General features: G+C 38.3%; 5 protein-coding genes across 5 annotated transcripts; 2 read left to right on the top strand and 3 right to left on the bottom strand.

The window, feature by feature from the left end:
* The first annotated feature begins 23 nt into the window (after positions 1 to 23).
* On the top strand, positions 24 to 2,044 carry LOC105379969 (gastrula zinc finger protein XlCGF26.1). Its single transcript, XM_011549446.3, has 2 exons — positions 24 to 962; positions 1,067 to 2,044. Exons 1-2 carry the CDS (start codon positions 109 to 111, stop codon positions 1,953 to 1,955), a joined length of 1,743 nt encoding a protein of 580 aa, XP_011547748.3. The 5' UTR covers positions 24 to 108; the 3' UTR covers positions 1,956 to 2,044.
* Positions 2,045 to 2,936: 892 nt separating this feature from the next.
* Positions 2,937 to 5,847, bottom strand: LOC105392240 (endothelial zinc finger protein induced by tumor necrosis factor alpha). Its single transcript, XM_011563873.3, has 3 exons — positions 5,076 to 5,847; positions 4,313 to 4,666; positions 2,937 to 4,033 (listed from the first exon to the last, which is right to left on the bottom strand). Exons 1-3 carry the CDS (start codon positions 5,744 to 5,746, stop codon positions 3,121 to 3,123), a joined length of 1,938 nt encoding a protein of 645 aa, XP_011562175.3. The 5' UTR covers positions 5,747 to 5,847; the 3' UTR covers positions 2,937 to 3,120.
* A 1,797-nt stretch (positions 5,848 to 7,644) lies between these two features.
* Positions 7,645 to 12,508, bottom strand: LOC105398486 (zinc finger protein 37). The gene is made up of 3 exons (XM_011570635.3): positions 11,451 to 12,508; positions 8,989 to 9,226; positions 7,645 to 8,748 (listed from the first exon to the last, which is right to left on the bottom strand). The coding sequence occupies exons 1-3, from the start codon at positions 12,425 to 12,427 to the stop codon at positions 8,113 to 8,115; spliced, it is 1,851 nt and encodes a 616-aa protein (XP_011568937.3). The 5' UTR covers positions 12,428 to 12,508; the 3' UTR covers positions 7,645 to 8,112.
* A 281-nt stretch (positions 12,509 to 12,789) lies between these two features.
* LOC105379967 (zinc finger protein 708) lies at positions 12,790 to 15,867 on the top strand. The gene has a single exon (XM_011549443.3). The coding sequence runs from the start codon at positions 12,898 to 12,900 to the stop codon at positions 14,770 to 14,772; it is 1,875 nt and encodes a 624-aa protein (XP_011547745.3). The 5' UTR covers positions 12,790 to 12,897; the 3' UTR covers positions 14,773 to 15,867.
* A 2,177-nt stretch (positions 15,868 to 18,044) lies between these two features.
* On the bottom strand, positions 18,045 to 21,876 carry LOC105379966 (presequence protease, mitochondrial). The gene is made up of 2 exons (XM_011549442.3): positions 21,705 to 21,876; positions 18,045 to 21,502 (listed from the first exon to the last, which is right to left on the bottom strand). The coding sequence occupies exon 2, from the start codon at positions 21,475 to 21,477 to the stop codon at positions 18,439 to 18,441; it is 3,039 nt and encodes a 1,012-aa protein (XP_011547744.3). The 5' UTR covers positions 21,478 to 21,502; positions 21,705 to 21,876; the 3' UTR covers positions 18,045 to 18,438.
* Between the last annotated feature and the right edge of the window lie 5,293 nt (positions 21,877 to 27,169).

Below are 27,169 nucleotides of genomic sequence, written 5' to 3'. Positions count from 1 at the left end.
CATCCCTACAAAAAAATGTTTTTTTTTGTCTATGTCTATTATTCTCTGAAAAAATGACGGTGGTCTGTTTGGGTTATTGTATTTTCTTGGTTTTACTATCGTAGCGCAATGGAAAATTACGATAAAATGTACTGTCGGCTATGCGCGGAGTGCAAAGGACCGGACAAGTTACTTGACCTAGACAAGGACAGGGAAAAGTGCGTGGAAATCAACAAAAAGCTCGAGCATCTCAATGCTGTGTCTGTAAACGTTTCCAATCACGATATGCTGCCTAAAACCGTGTGTTACGTGTGCTGGGACTCCCTGAACAAAGCCACAGAGTTCCTAGACAGGTTGCTAAAAGCACAATCTATTTTAAGCAAGTTATTCCCGAGAAAAGAGTCATCAAAACAAGACCATTCCGACGAAGATGTCACCCATACCTTTGATGATATTTTCTCTCCACAACCTCACAACGACGACGAAGAAGTGAAAATTAAAGAAGAGAACATTCCACTCATAAAGCTAAAGGCATACAATGAGTCTATAAATGCGGTAAACCATGCCAACATGTCGACAACCATATCTAACACTACTTCGGTTAAACTGGAACCGAAAGAAGAGTCTTCTGATAGCCCTCACAGCTCAGAAGACGCACCTCTAGACAGCACAGACCCATACGGTCTAAATGTACAAGCGTTACTAGATGCTGCTATCGGTGACATACCATTTACACCAAACATCACATTATATGCTAAAGAGCTGAAGGTGAGGTCCAAAAAGTCCATTAAAAAGTGGAAGGACTATCCGTGGGTCTGCATACATTGTAACCACGAGTTTCCAGATGTTCAGATCCTCAGGGTCCACTGCAGAGAGGTGCACAACAAGTGTGCTACATTCACTTGTGTTCACTGCGACATGTCCAAATGTTATGATTATGATTCCTTTGTTAACCATGTTCGGATACATAAGAAAAGTTTAAGGTAATTAAACACGCCACTGCCTTCAAATATATTACTAATTACATATATTTTTTAAATATTTGTTTTATAAGATGTTATTAAAACTATTCTTTTACATTTTTCAGAAATCTATGCCAATATTGTGATATAAAGACTGAGAACCTAGAGCAACACTTAGAAACCCACTTTAATAAGTCCCAAAGAGCTTGCCCTGAATGCGGAGAAATATTGAGAAACGAAGTTGCTCTCCTGAAACATACTAGAGAATTTAACTGTGTAAAAATACGAAAACCAAGAAGAAAACGCGGCACCCCTATAACCGAAGCCGACTTGACCTGTAAGCTGTGCCATAAAGTGTACAAGAACCTGAATAGTTTACGTGACCACCACAAACTGCACACGCAGGAGAGGAAACGAAACTACACCTGTGACCGGTGCGGGAAAACTTTCTTCAACAAAGGGACGTTAACAACACACATAATGTCACATGATAAAATTCGTCCCCATGTGTGTAAAATCTGTAACAGGTCATTCCTGTTTCCTAATATGTTACGAAGACATGTAGAAATGCATTCCGGCATCAAGCCATACTCGTGTGAGCAGTGCGGGCGCTGTTTCCGGTTACAATACCAGTTGAACGCACACAAAATTATTCACACCGATTCCTTGCCATACATTTGCCAGTACTGCAGCAAAGCATTCCGATTCAAACAGATACTGAAAAACCACGAAAGGCAGCATACAGGAGCGAAACCATACTCTTGCCAATTATGTAATATGGAGTTTACAAACTGGTCTAATTACAACAAGCATATGAAACGAAGGCACAATACAGATACGTCCAAGAAGAAAATAACTCCAGAAGGTGTGTTTCCGGTGAACCCTCTGACGGGACAGCTGATCCAGATTGAAGATCCCGAAGGCACTGAGGCTTGGAAGAATTCTATCATGATTCCTGGCAAGAGAGGAAAGAAAAAAGTTATAAAACAAGAAGTTACAGCTAAACACGAATAAAGAGTTATATTTCAAAATGGCTAACAGTATTATTTGGTTTGTTCACATTTTTCGTGGATGTGCATTGTAAGTTTGGCCTGTTTGATTTATCGTTATGAAAGACTAGCTGTTCCCGCGCGCTTCGCTTCGTCTTAAAAAGTTTTCCCTTGAGAATTCCGGGATAGAATGTAGCCTATGTTCATTCCCAGGGTCTAGACCGTATCTAAACGAAATTTCATTCAAATCCGTTCAGTAGTTTTGGCGTGAAAGAGTAACAGACAGTCAGACACAGTTACTTTCGCATTTATAATATTAAGTTAGGATGTGGTTAAAAACAATGAATAACAGTTTCTAACTTGGTGAATGCCACAGAAAAAATAATATTGCGAGGACTAACTACTCTTATAATTGAAGCATTGAAATCCGAATATTATACAAGATAATGATTTGTTATTCTCTTCAAAGTCGGCGATCTTCTTGCCAAAAGAAAATTCTTTCAGTCAAGCTTTGATTGGTGAATAACAAATAAAAACACTGGCCAAAATTTATGTTTTCTTCATGGTGTTAGGGTGTATAGTTTTCGGAAATTATTTTATTTTATTATTATATTTTAGGTACCTCCTTATAATCGATAAGACTTGGATTGGAGCCATATTAATTTTACAATGAATTATTAAGTTTTAATTAAATTTGTATTATTAAGAATTAAGTTCAATTTATTCAATATATTAATAGTTAGTTTAGTTGTTCCTATACATATAAATACGAAATAATGAATAAATAATTATCATGAGTTAAATGTTAAGCTATTTTCATTGTTCACAATCTGTTTTATTTATAGTTATTCAGCACAATATTAATAAATTATTTAACACTGTCAACATCTATGCGTTTTTGTGATTTTTCCCTCCATATCTTTAGGTACTTGTATTTGTATATGTATATTTGTATTGCTATAAAAAATATTGTAGGTATTTGTATTGCTATAAAAAAGACATCATATAAAATCTTCAATAAAATTTATTAAACATAAACATACCTATTTCACAAAATAAAATCTTGAATGTAGGTATTGACTAATAGTAAATTGTAATATGTAGTAAATTCATTAGGAAACCCAAGTATAATAAAAACGTATAAGTGATGTTCTGTATTTCACATACAAACAGGTTTACTCAAAATAAAACTAGATGGCGCTAAAGTCACCCGTCTCTGTTTTATCGACAACCTTCTTTTTCCGTCCCTTTTTCTGCGGAGCTAAAATCTTCTCCGTCCATTCCTTGACTGTTTCTAAATCACTGATTTTCTTCGCTTTAAAACTCTTTGGATTAATTGGAACTTTCCCGAACGGAGTGATGACATGTTTGGCGAGCGTCGTGCCATGCTTTCTCTTCATGTGCTTATTGCAATTTGCCCAGTTTGTGAACTCCATACCGCAATCTGGGCAGGAGTATGGCCTGTCCCCCGTATGCTGTCTTTTATGCGCTTTCAAATACTTCTCTTGCTTGAAAGCTTTCTCGCACAGTTCACACTGGAACGGTGTGTCACTTGTGTGAACGATTTGGTGGCTCACCAAATTCTTATTCCGCCTGAATCTTCTGTGACAAATATCACACTGGAACGGACGCTCGTCGTTGTGCGTCACAACATGCTTTTTCAGCGTGCGTATCGACTTGAAAGTTTTCTTGCAGATTTCACACACGACTGGCTCCTTTTCCTCATGTATTTCATAGTGGTTTCCTAAGTCGTAGCTTGTGTAGAATGTTTTTCCGCACTTATCACAGGTAAAATCTCTGGTTCTTTCCGTGTGTATCGCTTTGTGGACGCGGAGGCCTTGGACTGTCTTGGCGACTTTGTTGCAAATATCGCAAGTGAAATCCTCGTTTGACAGCGGACGTTCGCGCTTTTTGAACGGAATGTATTTTGGTTTTGGCGGGTCGTACGTGGCGACGTGTTGCGTGTGGTCCTGCTTGTCTGTGAACATTTCGCCGCAGCCCTCGCACGCGTTGTCTGTGGTGAAGTGAGAAGTGATGTGCTCTGTGTATTTCGTGTGCTTTGTGTTCTCTTCGAATTTATGATTGCAGTAATGGCAGTGATGTCTGAAAAACAATATTGATTGTTTAACACATATTATCACATAGAATATTTCAACTACTGGGATGTTATGTGAGTTTGATGTCTTTTATTTTGGAAATCTTTCCAGTATATGCCAAAATATTTTCAAAGATAGTCAAGTAATAGAGCCCAATGGTGCTCAAAAAGATATAACATAGGTACAAAAAAAAAAAAACGAATTTTACACGCTCAAATGCTATCTTGTATTTACTTATAATTAAATGAATCTTTGGTTTTAAAGACATAATAAAATTGGTGCTTACTTCATAAAAGGCCTATGTCTTCGAACATGGTAGACAAAATCCCTGTAGTTTCCCTCAGTCTCGCCGCAATCAGCGCATTTCATAGCGAAGCACTTGCCATGTTGTTCCTTTGTATGTGTTCTGAGTTGTGTCACATCTGCAAATTTATTTTCGCAAACATTGCATATCCAAGTATAACCTGTCCATGACTTGTCCGCTATTTTATTCAAGTCTTCATTGAGCAAACGCTTTGTTCTGTGTAAGTGCAGTTTCTTTTTTGTTGAGAAGAACTTTCCACACCGTTGACACATCTCCCCATTGTGAGTGTGCTGTTGGCCGTTTTCTAGTTTTAGATTACAGTGCGGACAGTAATGCCTGAAATGATGTAAGAAAAATGTATTTATAAACAAAACCATTTAGGATTTATCCTTAACACATTGAATGCCGACTTAGGTATGTACTAGTGATACAAGGTACCTTTGGCACTCAATGGGTTATTGTTTTTGTTGGGTATAAATACATATAAGTTTGAATAGTTGTACAAATTGCATTAGTAACACATGAGTTAGTAACCAGTTGACCTTACAGTGAGAAATACTTCTTGGGAACACTAATTAGAAAGTAGGTAATAAGGTAAACACATATTTACGAAAAAAATTAAAGAAAATATTCCATAGAAAGCATGTAAGTATGTATTTAGAATACAATAAATACAAAAAACAAAGTGTCACCAAAATGTGGCTTTTTCATACTTAAATACTATAATTTACTAATTAAACTTTACCTCAAACTCTCTCTATGCTTCTGCACATGTCTCACAAATGTATTAAACATATTATAATCCTTCCCGCAATCCGCACATTTGTATAAACAGCACATTCTGTGTTCCAGCTTGCAGTGAGACCTGAGCTGGTGAATGTCAGACATGGGTTCCAGACAGACCTGACACAGCCACGGGAAACCTATCCACGATTTAGCATCATCATTCAGCTGTTTAGAGGCAAAGACATCTGCAAGAATACTGCATAAAGGACTGTCATCTTCACAATCTGAATAATTGCCTTCAGACTCGTATTTAGTGTCTTCCACCTTCACCATGGATACTGGGGGATGACCAGCGTTTAGCTCGTTAATCAGTTCAATAGCTGAAGAAGGCGCTTCGTCGAATTTCGATACGCTAATGATGTTTTTGCCGAATAAATCGATCAAGTACTCCATCGATTCTCTCGCTTTCACAACAAATCTGTGTGCAATGTTTAAGGCGTTGATACAAGGGTGGCAAATGAACTTTGGCACAGCATCGTTTGGTGAAGAATTTATGGGTCCAAGACTGAGTGAAGTCAGTTTTTCGTGAATCTCAACTTGCTTCGGTGAAAACACTGAAAGATCGCACAAATCGCTGATGCTTTTCAGTTCAGCGCAATAGCGGCAGTATATGTGATCGTCTACATTCATTTTCAACTGTTTAAATATGAATAACAAGCCCAGAGAAAGGATAAACTGAATAATTGAAATTATAAACAATTTTTACACACACCACAAAACAATGACAGAAAATATTTCACAGAGTAAGTAAATGTCAGTAAGATGTCAGTCAAGAAAAACACATGAGATCCCATCACTACGAAGGGATGCGATTAGTCGATTCAGAATGTTATAATCTTGAAATGAAATAATCTCAAACATTTCGGCTGTCCCATTTCAAAACACAGTAACCGCCAACTTAAAAAAAAAACGGGTCTTTGATTTATACATTATTTTAGGCGATTCCGCACAAAACTGCATTGTCAGAATATCAAAAAACCGCTTAGAAACGAAAATAAAATTTCTAAAAACCTAGTAACTCCACCCTGCGAAATCAAAAATGCCACGAAAACCATTTCAAAACATAGTAAGAGCCACCAACCATTTTAAAACACAGTAAGTGAAAATGACTTACTAGGTTTTAAAATGGTCAATGGCGCTTACTAGGTTTTAAAATGGTCAATGGCGCTTACTAGGTTTTGAAATGGTCAGCAAAGGACAATTTTCGTCCGTTAATTTTAGTAAGTCACAAATGGCATACATTATTACTAACACTTTTTTCGAACAAAATATCAGACAATTCAGAACCTGTATCTTTGCACCAATGAAACCTAGAGAGTTGAATTAAAAGTAGAACATAAGTAAATTTTGTCTTCTTTATAAAAGCTATAGAGACCTTTCTCGTTAGAACCTTTCTACTAGCCCTATTTTGCATAAACAAAAAAAAAACAAATTATAAAACTGATTTTTAGATAGAAATTTAGGAAATATTGTCTAATTGAAGGCAGCCATAAATAATTTTCATGTTAGAGCCTTCTGAATATGGCTATTTAATTCATTTACATAAAACAAAAAAAACAAACATAAAAATATGCCCGTATTTCAGCTATTACTTATAGTGCCGTCGTGTAAAAGTGCTGCAAAATTGGATTTATAATATGTGAAGGATCCCAAACATATAAAAAATGAAATTATTACGCAATTATTGCAATTTCAATATACTTAACTTGTCTTAAATGACACAATAATGGCCCTTACTAGGTTATGAAATGGTCAGTGAGGGCGGTTTTAGGGTGAGAAAACCATATTAAACCTAGTAAGTGTTTTCTTTTGTGCATTACAGCAACAATTTTAGTCATATTTAAATGAAATAGTATTGTATATAAAGCCTAGGTTCTGCCGCTTCTTTTAAGCTTACATTTGTTGAGATATCTATCATAGTTTTACCAGGGCATTGAAATGAAGGTACAAAAACGTTTTTTGGCTCTCCTGAACATTTTGTCTCATGGCTGTTACTGTGTTTTAAAATGGGACAGCCGATTTACGTAAGGGTGTTCCTAACTCTGAAAGCATGCATATGCTAAGCCATGCCTTTGTATACTCTAACCGTATTTTGTAGAGCTTTTTTACTGAACCATACTCCTTACTTTATTGTATATTTTTTTAATATCGCACATAATTTTGAAACGAGCCTTCGAGCAAAGTAGTTCTCCACTGGATAACACGAACTAGCAAACCTATAGTGGGGCGCCCTCCAGCCCGCTCGCTGGACCGACGACCTGGAAGCTGCTTAAGAAAGGCCGATTGTTTCTCGATGGGGAGGCCCATGTCCAGTAGTCGTCGATTACAGGCTAATATTTTTTTCTTGGGGCAGTGGTTATTTACTTTGAATCTTTGAACAGTCGCGAGTCAGGTTTCTCTGCCCCATAATGAACAAAGCGTGAGTGAGAAGAAGAATAACCAGCCAGTAAAATATAAATAAGTATACTTTTATTATGTGAATCGGTACTTATATTAAAATAAATTATGTTAATGACGAATGAATTATCAATGATGTAGATAAGTATTTTTTTTTGTGCAGAAATCTAAAACTGTTTCTTGTGAACACATTATCTAAGGCACTGGTTTATCTAGGTACAATTGAAGTATATTATAAAAATCTTATATTAGGTAGGTACGTATACCTACATACGTGTATAAAATTACAAATAATATCACGGAATCACAATCTCATGTACTTATACTTACATAATTGTATCAAAGGTAGAAAATATAGAAGCTTTAGGGTGAGGCCACACGAGCGTAATTTTGTGAGTTGTGCGTGGCAGAAAAGTTGCGCGGGGACGAGGGGGGCGGAGAAGTTACTTCGCTCCCCTCGTCCCCGCGCACAACTCACAAAATTACGCTCGTGTGGCCTCACCCTTACTATGATTCTAGAAACTAAAGTGAAACCTGACTCGGTCTGAATATATTATTAAAAACTTTCACAACCCTAACAAACTTAAACAGGAATCATTTCACAACCCTAATTTCTGCGCTTTTTTCCGTTTAGGCGGCTCAAGTATCTGTTCCGTCCACTCTTTGACCGCCTCAAACGGCTTGACCTTTTTCACGCGACCAGTCAGAGGGTTCAAGGGCACCTTGCCCTCTGGAGTGACCACATGCTTGGCCAAAGTAGTCCCGTGCTTGGTCTTCATGTGCTGATTACAATTCGACCAATTCGCAAACTCACGACCGCAGTTTTGACACACAAACGGCTTCTCCCCAGTGTGCTGCAACTGGTGCGATTTCAGCGTTGTTTTAAATCGGAATTTGCGGCCGCAGTAGTTGCACTCGAATGGCTTTTCGCCGGTGTGGATGATCATGTGGTCTTTCATCTGCCGCTTTAAGCGAAAGTTTCTTTTGCACACGGAACACTGGAAAGGTTTTTCAGCTGTGTGGGTTAACACGTGGTTACGTAGTCTTTGTAAAGTTGCGAATTTTTTCTTGCATATTTTACACACGTATGGGTCGGCAGTGTTGTGTATGAGGCGGTGGTGGGAGAGGTCGCTCTTTCTGAAGAAGTCTTTGCCGCAGACTTCACAGATGTGTTCTTTCTTGCGCTCCGAGTGGATGAGCTTGTGTGCGCGCGCGCTGCCGGCTGTCGTGAATACCTGCACAAAATTTAGAATTACACACATTACAATCGTTAAAAAATACATTTTTAATACTCCTTTGCCATGTCAAATAATAAAAATTAGCAAGTCTTTATTTTTAAACTAATGTAAAACGAAGTACACTATTTAGTAGACATTTTAGGTATTTAACTATCTAGATGAAACAACCATATCCAAATTTACATACTTAACAAAACTGAGCTCTTTACAATAAAATACCAAATACCAAGCACCTACCTTATTACAAACACTGCAGGTCTTATCATCAATAATCGTGGGCCGTAATCTAGCTATAGAAGCCAGTCTCTTAGGCGTGGGCGGCTTGAATATGGCCAAGTGTTTCTGTAGTTCCTCAGTGTTGGGGAAGGTTTGTCCGCAGCTGTCACACATCTTCTCCAGGCCGTTGAAGTGCATTCTGATGTGTTCCTTCTGGTTAGACTTGTCGAACCTGCAGTTGCAGTAGGGGCAGTGGTCTCTGGAAATTTAGACAAATTTTTTGAAGATACTTATAGACCAATGATGTAGGAAAAGTCATGTGGAATAGGAAGGTGTTATTTAATTTTTAAATTTTTAAGTGGTCATATTTGGGGGACACTTTACCTAGCAGTAGTAAATAAATCCTAACCCACTGAACAAATAATATAGTTAAAATAGTTTGATGATAAGAATTGCAGGTAAAGGATAGATGAGATGGATGAAGAATATTAAATTGATATACACAGGCGCGGATCCAGACCTAAAAATAGGTGATGGGCAAGTCTAAAAAGGTGTTTTGCCTCGCCTTGAAGTACTACCAAATAGCTGTTTTTTTATTAAGTAGGTATTTTGTTTTTTTTTGTATGATAATAATTTTTTGTATGACTTCAGTTTTTGAAAATTTTGACAGACAAAAGTCTATGACAACGTAAAAAACTAGACTAAATTCGCATTTAAATGAGGCTGATTTTATCTTGATAGGCAAAATAGGCTTTGAGATATAGTGCCGCTGTTTAAAAGAAAGGCTTTTTTTGACAAAACAGGGTTTCAAATTTCCTCAATTTTGTCCCTAATACAGAAGGCATAAGTTACCTAATAAGTTTGGATGGATGTATGGTAATCACACCAAAGGGAAATCTTTGTTCGTAAACGGAGTAGGTTTAGGGCTCAGAATTAGGGAAGAATAAAAAAATCCGGCCAAGAGCGTGTCGGACACGCACAAAAAAGCCAACCGCTTGACACAAAAAAAAAACATAATAAAGATAGATAGATAGATAAATAAAAGATAGATAAATTTATTAAAATTTCACAAAAATCATACAAATTATAACTATTCTAAATAATAATATGTTAATAGAGTACATTACCTTTTAGTTAGGGCAACTCCACGTCATAAGTAGGTAGAGTTTTATAAAAATAACTATGTATGATACAGAGTCCGCTATAGTTTTCTTTGAAAGTACTTACTTGGAGGTATACAGATAATTTTTTTCTGAATTATACTAATAATATTTCAAAAGGGGGGGGGGACGCTCTAATTATAACTTTGTATTAATATATCTCGAGACTGCGGGGTTAGATCCACATGGTATTGCGGCAATTTTTATTGTATTTAAAGATACCTTTTTAACGATACCGCACACGATGGGATAAGTCGATTTTCTTTTCGAATTAACTTTTCGCTGTATGGGAGAATAATTATTAATAAATTATATATGATAATTTAAAAACAAAGTTTTGGATAATTAGTACTTACCTATACATCTCTCAAACTGAAAATGTCACCCCCACTTTACGTACAAGTAAGCCTAAAAAAATATTTTAGTATTTTTTCAGGCCGTATATCTATGCAAAATCAGCTTGATACTTTTACCCGTTTCTAAGAAAGGGGTGGTGGTGACAGACAGACGGACGGACAACAAAGTGATCATAATAGGTATAAGGGTTACTTTTTTACTTTTAAGTACGGAACCCTAAAACTTGCCAAAAAAGCTTTAAAATAACTGAACTATTGATTTATCGAGATCAAAGTAGTCTCGTTGTACGATCAGGTGCAGAGAAACCTGACCCCCTCTCATAGTAACAATTCTTCTGAGGGGGGTCAGGTTTCTCTGCCCCTTACTGTACCTACAGGTAAATAGTGACTGACCGTTAGCGTAACACAGACTCTTGGCATGACAGAAAATTTTATGGTTATTGAATTCTTTCATAACTATCGGGAGGGCTTTCCAGGTGGGAAAAAATAACATAGCATGACCCAAAATCATCTCATCATTACTATAAAAAGCTATACCTACCAAGAAAGTGATAAAATAACTAAATTATATTATTAAAATCACGTGGCTTGATATGGCAAGTCATTTAGGTGATGGGCATGCCCATCTTGCCCATATGGGTGGATCCGCGCCTTGATATACACAGCTCTATTAATTACCTAAGTATTTTTCAGCTAAGTAATCTATATTTCGCCTGCAACTCTTATGATCAAACTGTTTTATGTTTCACTATGTTTGGTGAGGCCTATGTCCAACAGTGGACTATGAAAGGCTGAGAGAGAGAGAGAGAGAGAGAGAGATGTTTGGTATTTGAATACTATGGAGTTTGAAACCTATCACAATGATCTACATTTAGGATGATTTTTTCAGTTTACATAGTCAGAGAATGTCATGAAAACCACTAAAGAAGCATCATATGGAATAGGAGGGCTAACTAATAATACTTACTTCAAAAAAGGCCTATGACTCCTCACATGATACACAAAGCTGACATAACAGTCAGTGGTTTCCAAGCAATCCACACACTTCATGGCAAAACACCTCATGTGCACTGCCTTTGTGTGTTCCCTCAGCAAATAAACGTTGTAGAAACCTGCGAAACAAACATCACAAGTCCATGGGTATCCAGTCCAAGATTTATCAAGTATTTTACTCAATTCACGGATGGGAAGTGGTAAGGGTTTCTTTTTTCTTTTCCCTGGTAATTTTCTTGTTATACTCTTTGTCAGCTTTATGTGTTGTTCATATTTTCTGATGTACTCCTCTTGGTATAGGTTGGTGGTGTTTTGGCAGTTTTCTTTTGTTATATTAATTGATTGGACGGGTGTCATGTTTGCAATACTATTTTCTCCTTCATAGTTAATGTTACCTTCTTGATTTTGGATGCCAGTACTGTTTGTATTTAACTGATATTGCATGAAGGGGTTAGTCTGATTGGCAGTTTCAGAAACATTTGTAGTTGGATAACTAATAAGATTATTTTGTTCTCCTCTATTAGGTGCACTTTGTGTTAGATTTTGAGTATAAGGAGCCACAACTGCCACATTTGCACTATCTTCCTTTTGATTACTAATAGATTCTGGCTTAACATTTCCACCTACTTCAAAGGGATCTGTAATAGCTTCGTCATAAACTGGCCAGTTATCGCCTGCTGTTGGGGGTGAGAAGATATCTTTTAAAGTGGCTTGAGAGGTCTCCACTCTTTCTACAAACGCTACTGCCCGGTACAAGGAGTCTAAGCACAAAAAACAAACGTTTTTTGGCAAGCTTTGGTCGCGGAAAATGTTTACAAAATCGTGCTTCAGTATTGTGAGTTTTTCGACCACTTCCCGGCACCGAGCCGCGTCTGAGAGCAGGTTGAATAGTTTGCTGTTCGGTGTTAAATCTGCGCATAGTCGGCAAAATGAACTTTCTTCTATATCCATGGTTAAAACAGTAAATAAAAACACTGAAGAAACACGAAAACAATGCACAGTAGAATAGATAGAATGCCAGTGACCTGTCACTGACGTCCGTCACTTTAATGACAGATGTCAAATTTTGAATTGCAGCGTTATTATTCTAAGAAAATATTTATAAATCTGTCTGGCTTTTCATAGGAACATAAGTACTTCTCTAACGAAAAAGTACTACCTCTCCTCTTGTAAACAACTTGTAACATAACATCGTGTTTAAGCATAAGTTTATTAATGAATTTATACAAAGTTTAAACAAAGGGAGGAAAATATTCCACAACATTCATTGAGTCTGCGCCATGTTTGTCTTGTCTATATTGATTGACATTTAAAAATACAGGCTACAGCTGTCAAAAATAAATTCCCAAAGTTCTAGGTGTTTTTCTTGGGATTTCTTTCATGAATTCGAGAACAACACAAGTAAATCTGCAGGATTTACGATGGAAAAGCCCGAGTCGTCTTACTGCCGCCTGTGCGCGGAGCTAACACCCAACGACAAGATATTCGACTTGCTTTCCGACTCGAAAAGAAGTCGCGAAGTGGTCGAGAAGTTGACGCGGCTCAAACACAGCTTCATCAACATGTTTCGAGACAACGAAATGCCGAAAACTGTGTGTTTCATATGTCTAGACTCGCTGTACAGGGCGATCGCGTTTGTGGAGAAGGTTGAGTCGTCACAGGACGTTTTAAAGAGTATTCTTAACATTAAACGTGAGCCGTCTTGTAGCGAAGATGACGACGACGACATAGATTGTTCCAGCAGTTTCGAGGCCGATAATATCAAAGAGGAGCGAGCGCACAAACTCAAAATAAGGATTAAGAAAGAGAAGGAACAGGAATGCAGAATAACATGCAAGCATGAGGGGAAAACCCGTAGGTACAAGAAAAGGAGACCGCCGTCTTCCAGCGATGACGATTCTGAGTCAGACATGTCGTGGAAAGACTTCTCGTGGATGTGCGCGTTCTGCTCCACCACGTTCCCGAGTGCAGAGGACCTCCGGAAGCATGCCATGGACTGCCATGACAGCTGCACAGCATACAAGTGCGCCGACTGCAACATTCGCAAACTCAAACTTGAACCGTTCCTTGCTCATGTGATGAGACACAAGAAGTTCCTGAAGAGATCCTGCCACATTTGCAGTATGAAGTTCACAAGGAAAACTGATGTGGAGAAGCATAGGAAAAACCATACTAAATTCAAAAACATCTGTGTTGGATGTCACATGTCCTTTAAGTATGTGAAAGAGTTGGTGGAGCACAAAAGTAAGTATTACACAGATAAGAGAGCGACTAGAGTCATCAGGCCACTTGATGAGAGTGATCTGGTTTGCAAAGTGTGTGCCAAGAAGTTCAAGACACGCTCCATACTGCAGGCTCATGTCCTGATCCACACAGAGAGACGTAGGGATCACACCTGTGATATTTGTGGGAAATGCTTCTACAACAAAGACACATTGATGTCCCACTTGATAGTCCACAATGAATCACGGCCACACCAGTGTGAAATCTGCAAGTTTTCCTTCAAAACCATTGGTCAGCTACGAATGCACATTGGCACCCATGATGGCCAACGCCCATTTGCTTGTGAACAATGCGGCAAGAGGTTCCGGTTACGTAAAAACCTTTCATCACACATGATAATCCACTCAGACACGTTGCCATTCACTTGTGAGTTCTGTAACAAGGGATTTAGGTTCAAAACCATTTTGAACCAGCACATTCGTCAGCACACCGGTGTGAAGCCTTACTCATGCTCCTTATGTCAGAGAGCTTTCACAAACTGGTCCAACTACAACAAGCACATGAAGAGACGGCATGGTATGGAGATGGCAAAGAAGAAGCACACACCGGACGGAGTATTCCCTATCAACCCAATGACAGGAGAAGTCATTATTGCTCCTCTGCCAGACAATACTGAGGAGTGGAAGAAGAGTGTACTGCAGCGTAAACTCCAGAGGAAGACCGATGCTGCCAACAGTAACTCTCAGAGCCTGATGGAGACACAGGCGCTGCCCACCCAGTCCCAGCCTGTCACACCAGTCCAGCAGCCTCAGATGTCTCAGCCACTGCAGCATCTGTCTCCTTTGCCTCTGCTGAGCCAGCCAACACAATCTGCACACCCTGCACATACACATCCAGCTCATTCTACGCATTCTACACATCCTATGCATAACCTCAATCCTCGGGTAACAAGTTCAAATGTTTCTAGTTCTCCTAACATGCTACCTTTGATGGCAGCTCACAGCCAGAGTGTACCGCCTATACCTCCGGCGCATTTCCCCATTTACTCCCACTCTAGTTCACGTAGCAACTAGGTTTTGATTCTGCCAGTGTCATGTACTTTGTTGATATCAGTGCAATATCTGAAATGTTGTTTTTATGAATGCTTTTTTTTTTTACCTCAAGCAAAATCGAGGGTTTATATGTTATACTAGTGTGTCTGTTGTAGCTTCAGAACAGATGGACTGATTCATGTTACTATTACAGTCAGCTTCACAATAATTAAAAGGTACCTATGAACTCATATTTATAACTTTTTTCTTAGAGGTGTCATTAGTCATTATATTTATTTATTCAATTCTTTATTGCACAAAATATAAACATAAATGTACAATATATTGCACAAATAAAAACATTTACATAAGGGTGGACTTAATGCTATAAGCATTGTCTGCCAGTCAACTGACAGCCTTTTCCTGTGCAAGAAAATTTATATTATCATTACCATAGAGGTATTTTATGTATTTGATAGCAACATTTGTATTTAAGTTATTAGTTATTGTGAACAGGGTGTTATGGGCAATTTAGTTGAAACAAATTAATACATTAGTAAAGGAATAATATTTTTTTATTTGCAATGTTATATCAGTAGTTTTTAAATAGATATATTTAAAAGATATGAACTTTTATCATAACATCATAAGATAGCACAAAGTTGTAAGATGATTTAAAACACCAAGGAAACTAACAAACTTTTTCTTACCTGCAAGTTATTATTTTCAAATTGATATTTTTCTACAATTTATCATAATAATTATGTTTTTATTTATCTTAACAGACATTTTTAAACCAATTATCACATTACTGTTACAATATAAACCTAACTTTATTTACTTTAAATATAAAATTTGTTCCATATTACTAATTTTAGAAATTCTAGAAATTAGAAAAATATTATTAACATTCATTAGATTTTATTGTAATTTATAAAAAGTTAATCTTACAGTTTCTAAAACAATTATCTTTGTGCTTAGCTTAATTTAATATTTTAACAAAGTTTGTGTTAAATTTTTTTATTAAACATGGCAAAATAATAATTATTTTAGAAACAAAAATTCTAAAAAAATATATTTATGTTAAGCTTATTTAGAAGCCAATAAAGCAAAACACCTTGGTGACACGGCCTCATTAAATATTTTTTTTATTTTACAATTAGCCAAACCTTGTTCCTTTACATAAACCAATCTATCATACAAAACAAAGTTTTCGAATACCGGCTGCAAATGAAGTTGTATTAAAATAAAAATGGCGGCTTTTTTAAAAGTGCATTCGTTCGAAAACTCCCGCCATAAGTTTCTGAGTTCTTCGAAATCAAACTTGAGTTCGCACTCACACTTGCGGGGTCGTGTATTCTCTATCTTGCTTGAACAAAGAAGATATTTGCACGATAGTTCGAACCCTTTGCAAGCCTGATTGATGTAAGATTCAAAATCATTTTCTATCTTTTTCGTTTTAACAGCTTTCCGATGCCTCCTTTTTAGAATACAGTAATCTGAAATTAAACGGGCATTAGTGAGTAAGCAGAGCATTATTAACTACAGAAAGTACAAAACCTAGGCATATAAAATATTATTAAAGTAATAATTAAAAACTTACTTCTCTCTGTATACAGTTCAATGACACATCTAGCCAATAAATTGAACACCAAATCCCTCAAGCACTCAGCCGTGCGGGGTGGCTGCGTGGCCAATCTCAGAAAGGGTACTTTTAAAAACTTGTATCCCTTATATTTCTCATACAAGCCCTTCAACGTATGGCTAACAGGGAAATTCTTGAATTTCTGCTTATCTCCCAACGTATCGCAAGCCATTCGATTGTAGCAGCACGACAAAAGAATTATTGATTTCGCGTCCGCCATCTTTAAAAAGAGATTTATGGCATGAATCGGTAGGTCAGCGCAAACATGGAGTCCGGTAATGCAAAATCCTTTTTGGTCGCTAAACTCTTTAGCTAGATACTCTTTGATGTGTTCGTCCGAATGTTCAGTGATCACGTGTGTGATGTATTTGACCTTTCTGGACGAGTTCTCGTGGTATTTCATCTGGCGTTCCTGTGCCCGCGCTTGCTTGTCGCTACTGCCCTCTAGGCCCAACACGTTGAAGTTTGATTTAGCGAATAGCAGCTCGTCTAGGTAGCCCTGAAAGGAGAGTACGATATTATGTTAGTTATAGCTTGGGTTTTCTTAGTGACTTATGGCCCTTCATTGGAGCAGAGTAGATTCTTCCACTTAAGTATAGCTAATCATCAGATTATAGGTTCAATTTTAAAAACCACAACACATACTTACTAGTTAGTAGTTAAGTAGGGTCATCTGTTGGACCTCTAAATAGCTTTCTAATTTCCTAGTACCTACAACTCCTACAAGCTAGTTAGTTTAGTTACCTAGACCTATACATTTAAGTTTATAATAACTCACCAATCCAGATCCAAAATCGACGACAGTGTCACAGCCGGTCTCTTCACAGAAATCCTGTATCTCGTTCACCAGATATGTGACCTCATGCATCTTCTTCACCCCCATTGGCGCGTCAACCATGCTCTCCAAGTCTTCCTTACTCTCAAACGATCCATAGTCCACCGATAACCTCGAAATGCGATCCAAAAGCCGTCGTATATTAAGGTTCTTATCAGCTATGGCTTCCAATGTTGTGCCAATTTCAAAGACATCAAATTTGTCCAGTCCGTCTAAATCGATTCTGTCGAGACAGTCTGTTAGTAACAGTTTGGTGTTGGGAAAGTTGTATAAGTGCTGGTACTCTCTGAAGAACTGAACAGCTTCCTCGAAGTATTCGTGCGGTGTATCGAATGTCTCTGGCAGAGACATCGCTCTGAAAAACAAATGAGTGAATAATATTGCGGGCCATAGAAAAAATCGGACGGCCCACTTTTGGAACGTCAGTTTCAGATAACTTGTCTCGAATGACAAGGCATCTCATGAGGCGTACCGATAAAGAAACAAAATGAAAATGGCGATCGTTTCATAAGTAGAAAGAAGTAAGAAGAGGACATAGCCTCTATTAGACCGAGATAGCATAACTCCATCCGCCATTTTGATATTGTTATTCTTCTTAAACGATAGGTATTTAATTGAATCTTAAATACCTACACTGTCTCATTGATTATTTATTCATAGGTATTGTTGAGTTTTTAGGTGCGGCCAATCGTGAACACACACAGTAGATAACCTACGTAATACTTACCTTCAGTAGGTATCATATCATCTTTAATAGTCTCTCACACCTACTAACTACCTACATACTCAATAGATAGGTACCTACCTACAAATGGCAGAAATAAAAACAAAAAATATTGAATAGACTCTTTATTCATAACTTAACTCTGTAACAATTTTAACGTTAAAACTATCTAAATTAAAGCACTCACTACAGCCACACCCATTGCTTTGCCGAATAATGGTATGGTACCAAAAGAAAATAAGCTCATCTGATGAGCATTTCACATAAATATTATTTGTAATGATTTTCTTGTACGGTCAAATATTTTTAGTTACAGTTGCTACAACGTGATTGTGACAGTTTACATAACAATTACATACATTCGGCGCTGCATACTTACACACATGCATCATTCCTTTCACTCTTAGGTTCACATACATAAAGTAGCATACTAAGCCTAAATGCACCTGAATAACATTTCAGGCAATAATAATAATTCGTAAGTAACTATTACGTAACGTGTCCTTATTGTTGAGGACCACTGATCTTCTCCCACATTTCATCCTTTTTCAAATCCTTCGAGCCTTCTCCAATAACACATTTTCCGGCAAACGAGTCTGGTAGCAAGTACTTGTTGCAGACCTCGATTAAATCCTCCTTCTTCACCGCAAGCACTCGCTCCCTTTGCGTCTTCCATATGTCATAGGACAGGCCAAACAGGAACAAATCTATTCCCTTCATGTACTCCGCAATTGGCTGGTCCATTTGCTGCAAAATCGACAACTTCGACTCGAAAAGCGTTTGGTCGTCGATCAGATTTGTGTTTTTGGACACCCAGTCTACACTGCCGTCGAAAACATCCAGTGTGACGTGGGAGTTAGGGTCTCTGTAGGAGTAGAAGTTGAAAGTCCCGTCAGTGGATAGCATAGCACCTCCACCGTAGGCGCCGTTTTGCTCCCTGACTATTGGGTGCAAGTACTTTGAGGTAAGGAATCGGGAGAGCACTCGTAGCTTCGGGTAATCAGGGTCAGTGTATGCGACTGTCGGTATCGCTTTAGCGCAGAAATTCACCGGGATGTTCATGGATACGTGCAAAGCGCGGTTCTTTTTCGGCAAATCTTCCGAGTCTACCCAATTTATTCGGTTCAGCTCTGTGTTCTGTTCCTTATCGCACAAGCTCTTGCAGAAACCGTCTACTACATCGCTGATGTTTGCGTTGGTGTTGGAAAAGTTGAAGGCGGCTCTCAAGTTACTGCCGTTCAAGACCTTTTTGGCGATGGAGTCAATCGTTTGTTGCACGTCATTGATAGACTTATCCTTTTGGACTTTTTGCATATTCATAATGTGTTGCAGACCCAATAGCTTTTCTTTGCACTGGTCGACAGAAGATACGAGAGATCTAGCCGCCTGCATTGCGTATGTGTGGCCGCTGTCTATAATTCCACTAGTTAAAGATGAGCAGTAGTTGTTCAATAGCATTTTGGTCCTTTCGTTATTGGAAAAGTCGGGTTTGTCGAAAATGTCCAACCAAATATCCAACATTTTTTGCAGGTTACTGTCCAAGCAATGGCTGGCGATTACCACACCGTCTTCGTACTGCCCTCTCAAATCGATATGTTCAGTCACGTGGGTAATAACTGAAAGACCTGACGTTGTTTTACTGATGTGCTTATCCAGGTCTCGGTAGTTGAAAGTTTTCGTATCGTATTTATCCAAAACATAGTTGAAGAACGGCAGTAATGCCTTCTGAGACTCGTCCAACGATTCCGTGCCAAGTACACCTTTGAAATAGGTTACACCGTTGGTGTTGCCTTCACACAACTGCAGGGGAATAGTTCCGGAAGCCGCGTGTTTTAGAGGCGGAGCAGTTTTGTTTACCGTGATCTCGTCAAGCTGAAGACATGGCAACACATCCAAGTTTTGTTCCTTCTTCTGGGCTTCCGAGAGTTTCAGGCCATTCTCATACACTTGCTCTCTCTCTTCAGGTTTCAGTTGCTCAGATTTGTTTCGCAGATTCTTCGCTTCCAACTCATTGAAGATATCATCGAATTTTGGATCAGGTTGCATTGTCATGATCAGCTTATGATTATTTTGAATGAAATACTTTTCTATTGCTTGCTTCACAAAATTGGGGTCCATCAGATCTTTTTTCAACTGGCTCAGTAGATCATTTATTTTCAGTGCCTGTAAGATTGGTCCATTGTGGTTCCACAGTGGCATTATGTTGAAAAGTAGGTTCAAACCAAATCTTGGAGACTGGTGCTTAATGGACAGCTCAAACCCATGCAGGACACTCTCTACATGGTCCTTTTCGAAACCATTCTTATGTATTTCTTGTAGAGTCTCATTTACAATCTTCTCCACAGTTTCAAACTTGGAAGTCTCAACATCTCTCAATCCGACAACGAAAAGCGTATCGCGAATCTGATTATCGTAACCAGTCAGTGAGTTGTAGCCTCCAGAAATATTCTTTTCAATAAGACTCTTGTAAAATGCTGAGTTGGGACCAATGATCATGAGCTCAGCCAGAGCTGTCAACATGAAGGTCTCATAGAGATCCGTGATATCTGACATTGCATATCCTATTGCTATTTGATTCTGTTTTTCTACAGGTCCTCCATACTGGTCTACCCTACAGGTTGTGTTCTCGCGACGCGGCTCAAGCCATCTGTTTTGAGGCTTTACAATAGATCTAGAAGGATCTAAGTACTCATATTTGCTCAGGTATTCTTCATTCAAAAACTTCAGATTGGTTTCAAATGGAAAGTTTCCATATGAGAAGATTCTAGCATTGCTGGGGTGGTAGTATGTTTGGTGGAAATTCTTTAAATGCTCATGTGTCAAGTTTGGAATGTAAAGTGGATCACCGCCAGAGACATATCCATATGTTCCTTCAGGCAAAATGCTGTTTATGAACTTCTGGCCAAACAATGAACTGGTTTCTGAAAATGCTCCTTTCATTTCATTGTACACAACACCTTTGAAGCCAAGTTCAGAGGATTTGTCTTCTAATTTAGTATGCTCTAACCTCCACCCCTCTTGGAGAAAGTCGAGATGGAGCAAATTGGGCTTAAATACTGCATCTAAGTACACTTTTTGTAGATTTTGGTAGTCTATGTGGTTCTGAGACGAGAACGGGTAGAATGTGTAATCGGGGCCCGTAAGAGCATTCATGAATGTGGCCAGGGACCGATTCAGCATTTTGAAGAAGGGATCTCTAACAGGATACTTTTCTGAGCCACAGAGCACAGTATGTTCTAATATGTGAGGAGTTCCCATAGAATCCAACGGTGTAGTTCGGAACCCAACAGAGAAAACATTGTTGGCATCATCCCTTTCAAGATGGAAGTATTCAGTCTTTGTTTTCTCGTGTGACAGTAGGTACGCCGTCATATTGTACTCTGGGATATGCTCAACATCGGAACACACAAATCCATGTATATTTTTACCGGGGACCACACTGATTTCCTTCTTCCGGAGCTGGCTGGCATGGCTGCTCCTTGTGATGTGTGTCAAGCGACTCTGCAGCGTCTTCAAACCGTACTTTTGAAGTCTTGAGTACATTTTAATGTTGTTATTCACCACATATCTGCAAAACACATCACTCACTGGTTTTATTCATATTTTTACGGGTGATGAGCGCGATAAACACGAATGTCACGGTAAATACTGTGAAGCTGATGGAGAACTACGGTTGGTTTGCGGTTACAGGCATCAAAAATGCTGTTATGAGGTTGAGAGTGGATCGCTGTAGCGAAACAAATGAAGTGATGCAATAAATAAATACTTACAGAAATATTTATACTTTCGGCAAACAATTCGGGTCCAATTAAAGGTAAGCGCTCTAAATGAGTACCTTTTAACCGATATTTTAACTTATTTAATCTTAAATGCAATCAAAAAACTTCCATCCAACAAAAATTCTAACCTTTTTCCGAAAATTTATTTTTTACATTGACAGTTGACAGATAATTTGACATGGTTGACACTGACAGCTGGCGGAAAAGTTGGTAACAGAGAGTAAGGTTTTTTGATCAAAATAACTCAGAATAATAACGTAGGTTCTGACAAAGCTCAAGAAGTCTGACGGACTCTGAAGAGAAAAGCCTCATGGCCAGCAGGTTATTACGTACACCTGGAACATGATATGAAAGCTCAGATTGATAGGGTTCTACCTACCTTCATAAAGATCATCCGCTGTAATCCTGTAATGTATGTAATGTAACTAGGCCTATCCCAAAGCGGCGAAAACATGTGCAGGTGGGGTTACCGCAGCCCTGCCTCCAACATCTATGCATGTGATGCGTCTCCACAGACCATGGAGCACCTGATGGTGTGCCCTGGATGTCCCAACACCTGCACCCGGGAAGACCTCCTCAAGGCCAACCAGAGGGGTATCGACGTGACGGTCCACTGGTCCGCGGAAGTGTGACAGTTGCCAATGGTTGCCATCGATACGACAAGAAGAAGAAGATCCCAAAGCGGCCCAAAAAACTTTGCTCTTTCATTTCTATCACCACCACGGCAGGTTATCTATTTTGGGCAGTCTGTACTAGTATGTAAAGTCAAGCAAAACCCCCATAGTTAGTTAAGTTAATTTTACTTTTGTGACCCTTCTCCCCCTGAGCGTAACCAGAGCGTTCAAACTCTGATTTGGTCTAGCTTGACAAAAAACACACGAACAAGCCCTGATAAGGAATTGGTACGTTTAATTTAATACCTACAACGAGACAAAGTCGCGGTTAGTGCAGCCGTATTCCGAAACAAAATTTTAGGTACCTAGCAGTGGCGGCTGCACCTTAAGTGCGCCCGTGCAACGCACTACCATTTAAAAACCTTCTAAATATGTACCTACCTTCCTTCTTCCTATACTAGACTAGGTAGGTACTAGGTACGTCTTAAGAAAACTTCACAAAAATACCAATATAACAATCGTAATACCTACCCTAAACAGAAATTACATAAATCATTCGAACGTTACGAGTTAAATTAAATCGAGCTGGCCTATTTTGATTTCTACTGCGAAAGAATTAGATCTTATTTTTGCTTGAACAAAAACGGCCCCGTGCGCTCGGATTTTCGCACGGAGCGAGCTCCTACACATAGTATGAAACAGGATGGAAATCGCCCGGCGCGTGAGACGGAAGATGCTCAGTACAAACTGTATGCAGTTCTAGGATAAATTCGTGCGCCGCACGCGACCGGAAATTGCCGAAATAATACGAATGACGCCACGGGACGGGAGGCGCGGGCGGCGGCCTTAACCGGTGGCGTGACCTACGAACGATGCACTTGTCATGTCATTGTCGCAGTTTCACCTTTCGCGCGCGAATACGTAATTAATTTGTTACTCTAATTACTTATTAACTAAGAAAGTAGTAAATATTACGTGAGTGTGTATGTGTGTGTGTGAGTGAAAATGAGTGCAAAATACAATATGGACTTCATAAAAAGCAATAGTACAGTCATTTCAAAATAGACTGGACATTAAATCTGCTGGGCCATCTTTTCTCATCTTAAAAAGGAGTGCAAAACAAAAAATTAAACTTAAACCTGAATTTTCAAAAGTGAAATGTAGGTACAATAAAAAGTAATGGTTATGTGGATGTGAGAGACTAAATGCTTTATTTTGCTTTCCGTGTGTTGTTTTCGTTTCGGCGGAGAAGCAATTTCGCGTCAAAAAAGGAACGCAGAATGGATTTAAAATATAAATAAGGTAAAATATACTTATAATTTTTTTACTTCCAATTGTAATAGGTACCTAATCTATTTTTCTTCCAAAATTTACTAAACCCATAAAGTGCACCACCGGGTATCTGAGGCACCAGCCGCCACTGGTACCTAGGTAACTACTTAGGTATTAAGTATAATATTATAAGGTGAAGTGCGGTAATTGCAACTAAAAATATTGAAGTCGTAACTTCATCATCTGATAATTCTTTATATATAAGGAAATAGTATTACTGTAAAATCATGCCAAAGTCTAAATTTTATGTAGATTTTATTCTACTATCATGACAAAGAAAAACTCTGAAGAATAAAGAGCTATTGCCAAAAGTTCCGGCAAAGGCAGAAATAGTTGCAATTACCCCTCCTGGCGGGTAATTGCAACTAATCGTTTTATCTCCATATTTTTCTATGTATGGTGTATATTGTGTATTTGAAACACAAAGACTAAGAGAATATTCATAGGATTGTGACACTTATCTCCTTGTAACTACGACCAATTTCGCATGAAACTACTGTTTAGCCGTGGGTCTGGTAATTGCAACTAATTTCTCAAAAATAGTGATGGGAACTATATCGTAATTTTATCGACAGTCATGTAGTGTCTGCCATCGACAAGCCAAGAAGTCCATGGTAGCAGAATAAAACTCGGGGATAAAAATTAATAGCTATATTTTTATTAATCAACATTAAATATTTTACTTATGTTTAATCAAACAGCCTTTTTACAATTTTTTTGGAAAGTTTTCTGAATTTACCGCAGGCAGGATGCCGGGGGGAATTTTGCAGGTTTTCAAAAAAAAATAATGTTTAACAGATATGTTTAAAATTTGGTATTCAGCCTTTTATTCTTATTTGTGTGTTATATTATTAGTGATTGTATCGATATATTCATGTTCACTGCCCCATCACTGGCTTTTTCCAATTTCATACAAAAATTGGCAGCTAATTGTAACCACCCTAAAAACTGCAAAATAGTTGGATTTACCAAACTTTGCATTTTTTGTCTGGTAAATGTAACTACACAGAAAACTCGGAAAACAATCGTGTTAGAATAAAACCAATACATACAAAATGACTTACCGATATTAGTTTTTACTTTTTTTTGGAAAAACCTTGCGAGGAACCACTAAAAACTATTTTATAAAATAAAAATGCACACCATGTCCATCCGACTCCAGCAGACTCAAAACGGCCGATGACAAAAAGCTTTATAACTCCCACAATTCTTGAGCTATCAGCGCCATCCACATTTTTGGGTAGAACTTTTATGATGTAAAATTGATTTTTAGTCTGTCGTTTTACAATGAAGTAACTCTAGAGGGAGTTATTGAAGTTAGTTGCAATTACCGGATAGTTGCAATTACGGCACTTCACCTTACTATGCTATTATTTGTGTGTAGGTACACGTGTTCCTTTTATGTACAGACCTACCTATGTAGATACTTACCGGTATTAGAAAACGGGATCCAGGATCTTTTAATGTTGTTATTCGGAGCGTAGCGTCCGCTACAGGTATATTAGGTTACTATTGTGAGTTGTTTCAGTCGTACCGGGATACAAGCACTGGAATATGTCTCGAGCATTTCTAGTGTGGCCTATTTCTCTAAACCCTAAATAGGTATCTACCTAGGTATCCAATGGACATAGACGTTATACCTACTTAGACACATTATTTAAATATTTGCTTACAAAATACAAATTATGTATTTAGATTAATTTATTAGGTACTATGATATTCAAACTAGTTGTAGACTGATAAAAATCATTAAGCAAACAAACCAAAAAACAAACACTCACACCTTGTTCTAATGTAGGTACTCCCTTGCGGGGTAGGCAGAAGTGCATTGCTGCACCCACTTTTCGCCAGTGTTATGTTAGTCCCAATGTAATAAGGGGCGGGCCTATTGCCATTTTACGGGCACATCCAAGACCCGAGAACAAATGTCTGTGTATCAAATATACAAATATCTGCCCCAGCCGGGAATTGAACCCGGGACCTTCGGCTCAGTAGTCTGGGTCACTAACCACTAAGCCATTCGGTCGTCCACTGATAAAAATCATCGGTATAATAATGAGTTAAATAAACTTTGAGAAGATAAATCAAGCTCTTTCTCGTTACTGTAACTACCCAAGTAGTTACCTACCTTCAGTTTTATTCTGTAGATTTGTCTCTTCTTCGTCATAGAATAAGTATTATTAAGTAATTTATGAGGGTAGTGATCCTGACTACTATATAGAAGGTTCGACCCCTAGCCGGGGCAAATAAATGTTTGTTTAAAGACTAATGATATGTATTGTACATACTTATGTCAGCTGACCGATTAGTACTTACCCATCTTACAGGCTCTGCCTAGCTTGGGGTTGGATCGCCGCGTGTGAGATGTCTCCACATATTATTATGATCCAGCCCGTTCCGTTGGTCATGTTCAACTTCAATACCTCAAGGGTGCTTACATAGAGGTTGGGGGTTTACAATAAGGTTTCCTGTATCTCCCTGTACCGGTAACCTGATTATGCGAAAGCGCTCACTGAGATTTGAAAATCCGGGAAATGCTCAGTGAGTGAGCGCTTTCGCATAATCAGGCCCCGTATTATGTAACTCCGAGTGGGGTTGGTTGGTATAAAATGGCTGAAACTTAGAGCATTATTAATTAATAACTTTTTACTGACTTATCTGATTTTACAAACGTTTATGTTTAATGTAAGGATATATTGGTAGGCTTCTTGCATATTTCTTTCACTAAGATTTTTGGTGTTTTCGGTTAATAAGTCTCTAAGTTGATACCAATTATCACCGGTTGCTAACTCTCAAAAAGTGACAAAATACGGGAGCTGGTTACCGCTACAGGGAACCCGATTCATTATGTAAGCACCCTAACAAAAGATCTTTTAAAACGCGTATCCCATCTAGAAAGTCCCTAGTGTTTGGTGCGGCCATGTCGCAGTACTTACAGCGACGCACACGCGATGGCGCGACGCGACTCATAGAGCAAGCAACGCACACGGGCAACAATGTCTGAAGATCACTATGCAACATAGCCTGGAAGAGATAGCTTTTAGCGATCAGTCCGCCCTTATTCTATTATAGATTTTAAGTATTAAATGTTATTTTAAGTGTTTTATGTACAATAAAGTTATACTTCTACTACAACCCATCAAAGGTAATTTAATGTAGTAAGTACCTATATACGCAACGGATACATCTCATGCAGTATTCTTTATGTATAGAAATTCACACAAGAGCGTCCACTTCATCGGCATTGCGCGCCGTTTCCCCAAAGTTATCTAACTACATTTATGAAAATCCGTTTGATCCGATACGTACGATACCGATAGGTGGACGCTTATCTTAAAATAAGCATGAGGCCTAAGTTTGAAGAAATAAACTAGTAAGTATAGGCTGTTTTGTACAGCTGTCATGAAATTGGTAAGTTCGCTTAATGTTTCGTAAAACAAGCACTGCTTCAATAGGATCATTCAATCCTGGATAATGAAAAATCTTAAGACAAATCTAAAGATGGCAGCT

The sequence above is a fragment of the Plutella xylostella genome, chromosome 2 (assembly GCF_932276165.1).
Source record: "Plutella xylostella chromosome 2, ilPluXylo3.1, whole genome shotgun sequence".
NCBI classification, from domain to species: domain Eukaryota; kingdom Metazoa; phylum Arthropoda; class Insecta; order Lepidoptera; family Plutellidae; genus Plutella; species Plutella xylostella.
This window is presented reverse-complemented; position numbering and strand designations above follow the sequence as displayed.

Bases quoted from the DNA above. Each gene is read 5' to 3' on its own strand.
- LOC105379967 (XM_011549443.3), top strand. From the start codon at position 12,898: ATGGAAAAGCCCGAGTCGTCTTACTGCCGCCTGTGCGCGGAGCTAACA.
- LOC105392240 (XM_011563873.3), bottom strand. From the start codon at position 5,746: ATGAATGTAGACGATCACATATACTGCCGCTATTGCGCTGAACTGAAA. The intron at 4,667-5,075 runs GTAAAGTTTAAT...ACATCATTTCAG, and splicing joins AAGCATAGAGAGAGTTTGAG to GCATTACTGTCCGCACTGTA. The intron at 4,034-4,312 runs GTAAGCACCAAT...ATTGTTTTTCAG, and splicing joins AGACATAGGCCTTTTATGAA to ACATCACTGCCATTACTGCA.
- LOC105379966 (XM_011549442.3), bottom strand. From the start codon at position 21,477: ATGTACTCAAGACTTCAAAAGTACGGTTTGAAGACGCTGCAGAGTCGC.
- LOC105379969 (XM_011549446.3), top strand. From the start codon at position 109: ATGGAAAATTACGATAAAATGTACTGTCGGCTATGCGCGGAGTGCAAA. The intron at 963-1,066 runs GTAATTAAACAC...TACATTTTTCAG, and splicing joins ATACATAAGAAAAGTTTAAG to AAATCTATGCCAATATTGTG.
- LOC105398486 (XM_011570635.3), bottom strand. From the start codon at position 12,427: ATGGATATAGAAGAAAGTTCATTTTGCCGACTATGCGCAGATTTAACA. The intron at 9,227-11,450 runs GTAAGTATTATT...CTAAATTTCCAG, and splicing joins AGTCATAGGCCTTTTTTGAA to AGACCACTGCCCCTACTGCA. The intron at 8,749-8,988 runs GTAGGTGCTTGG...AATTTTGTGCAG, and splicing joins CCTGCAGTGTTTGTAATAAG to GTATTCACGACAGCCGGCAG.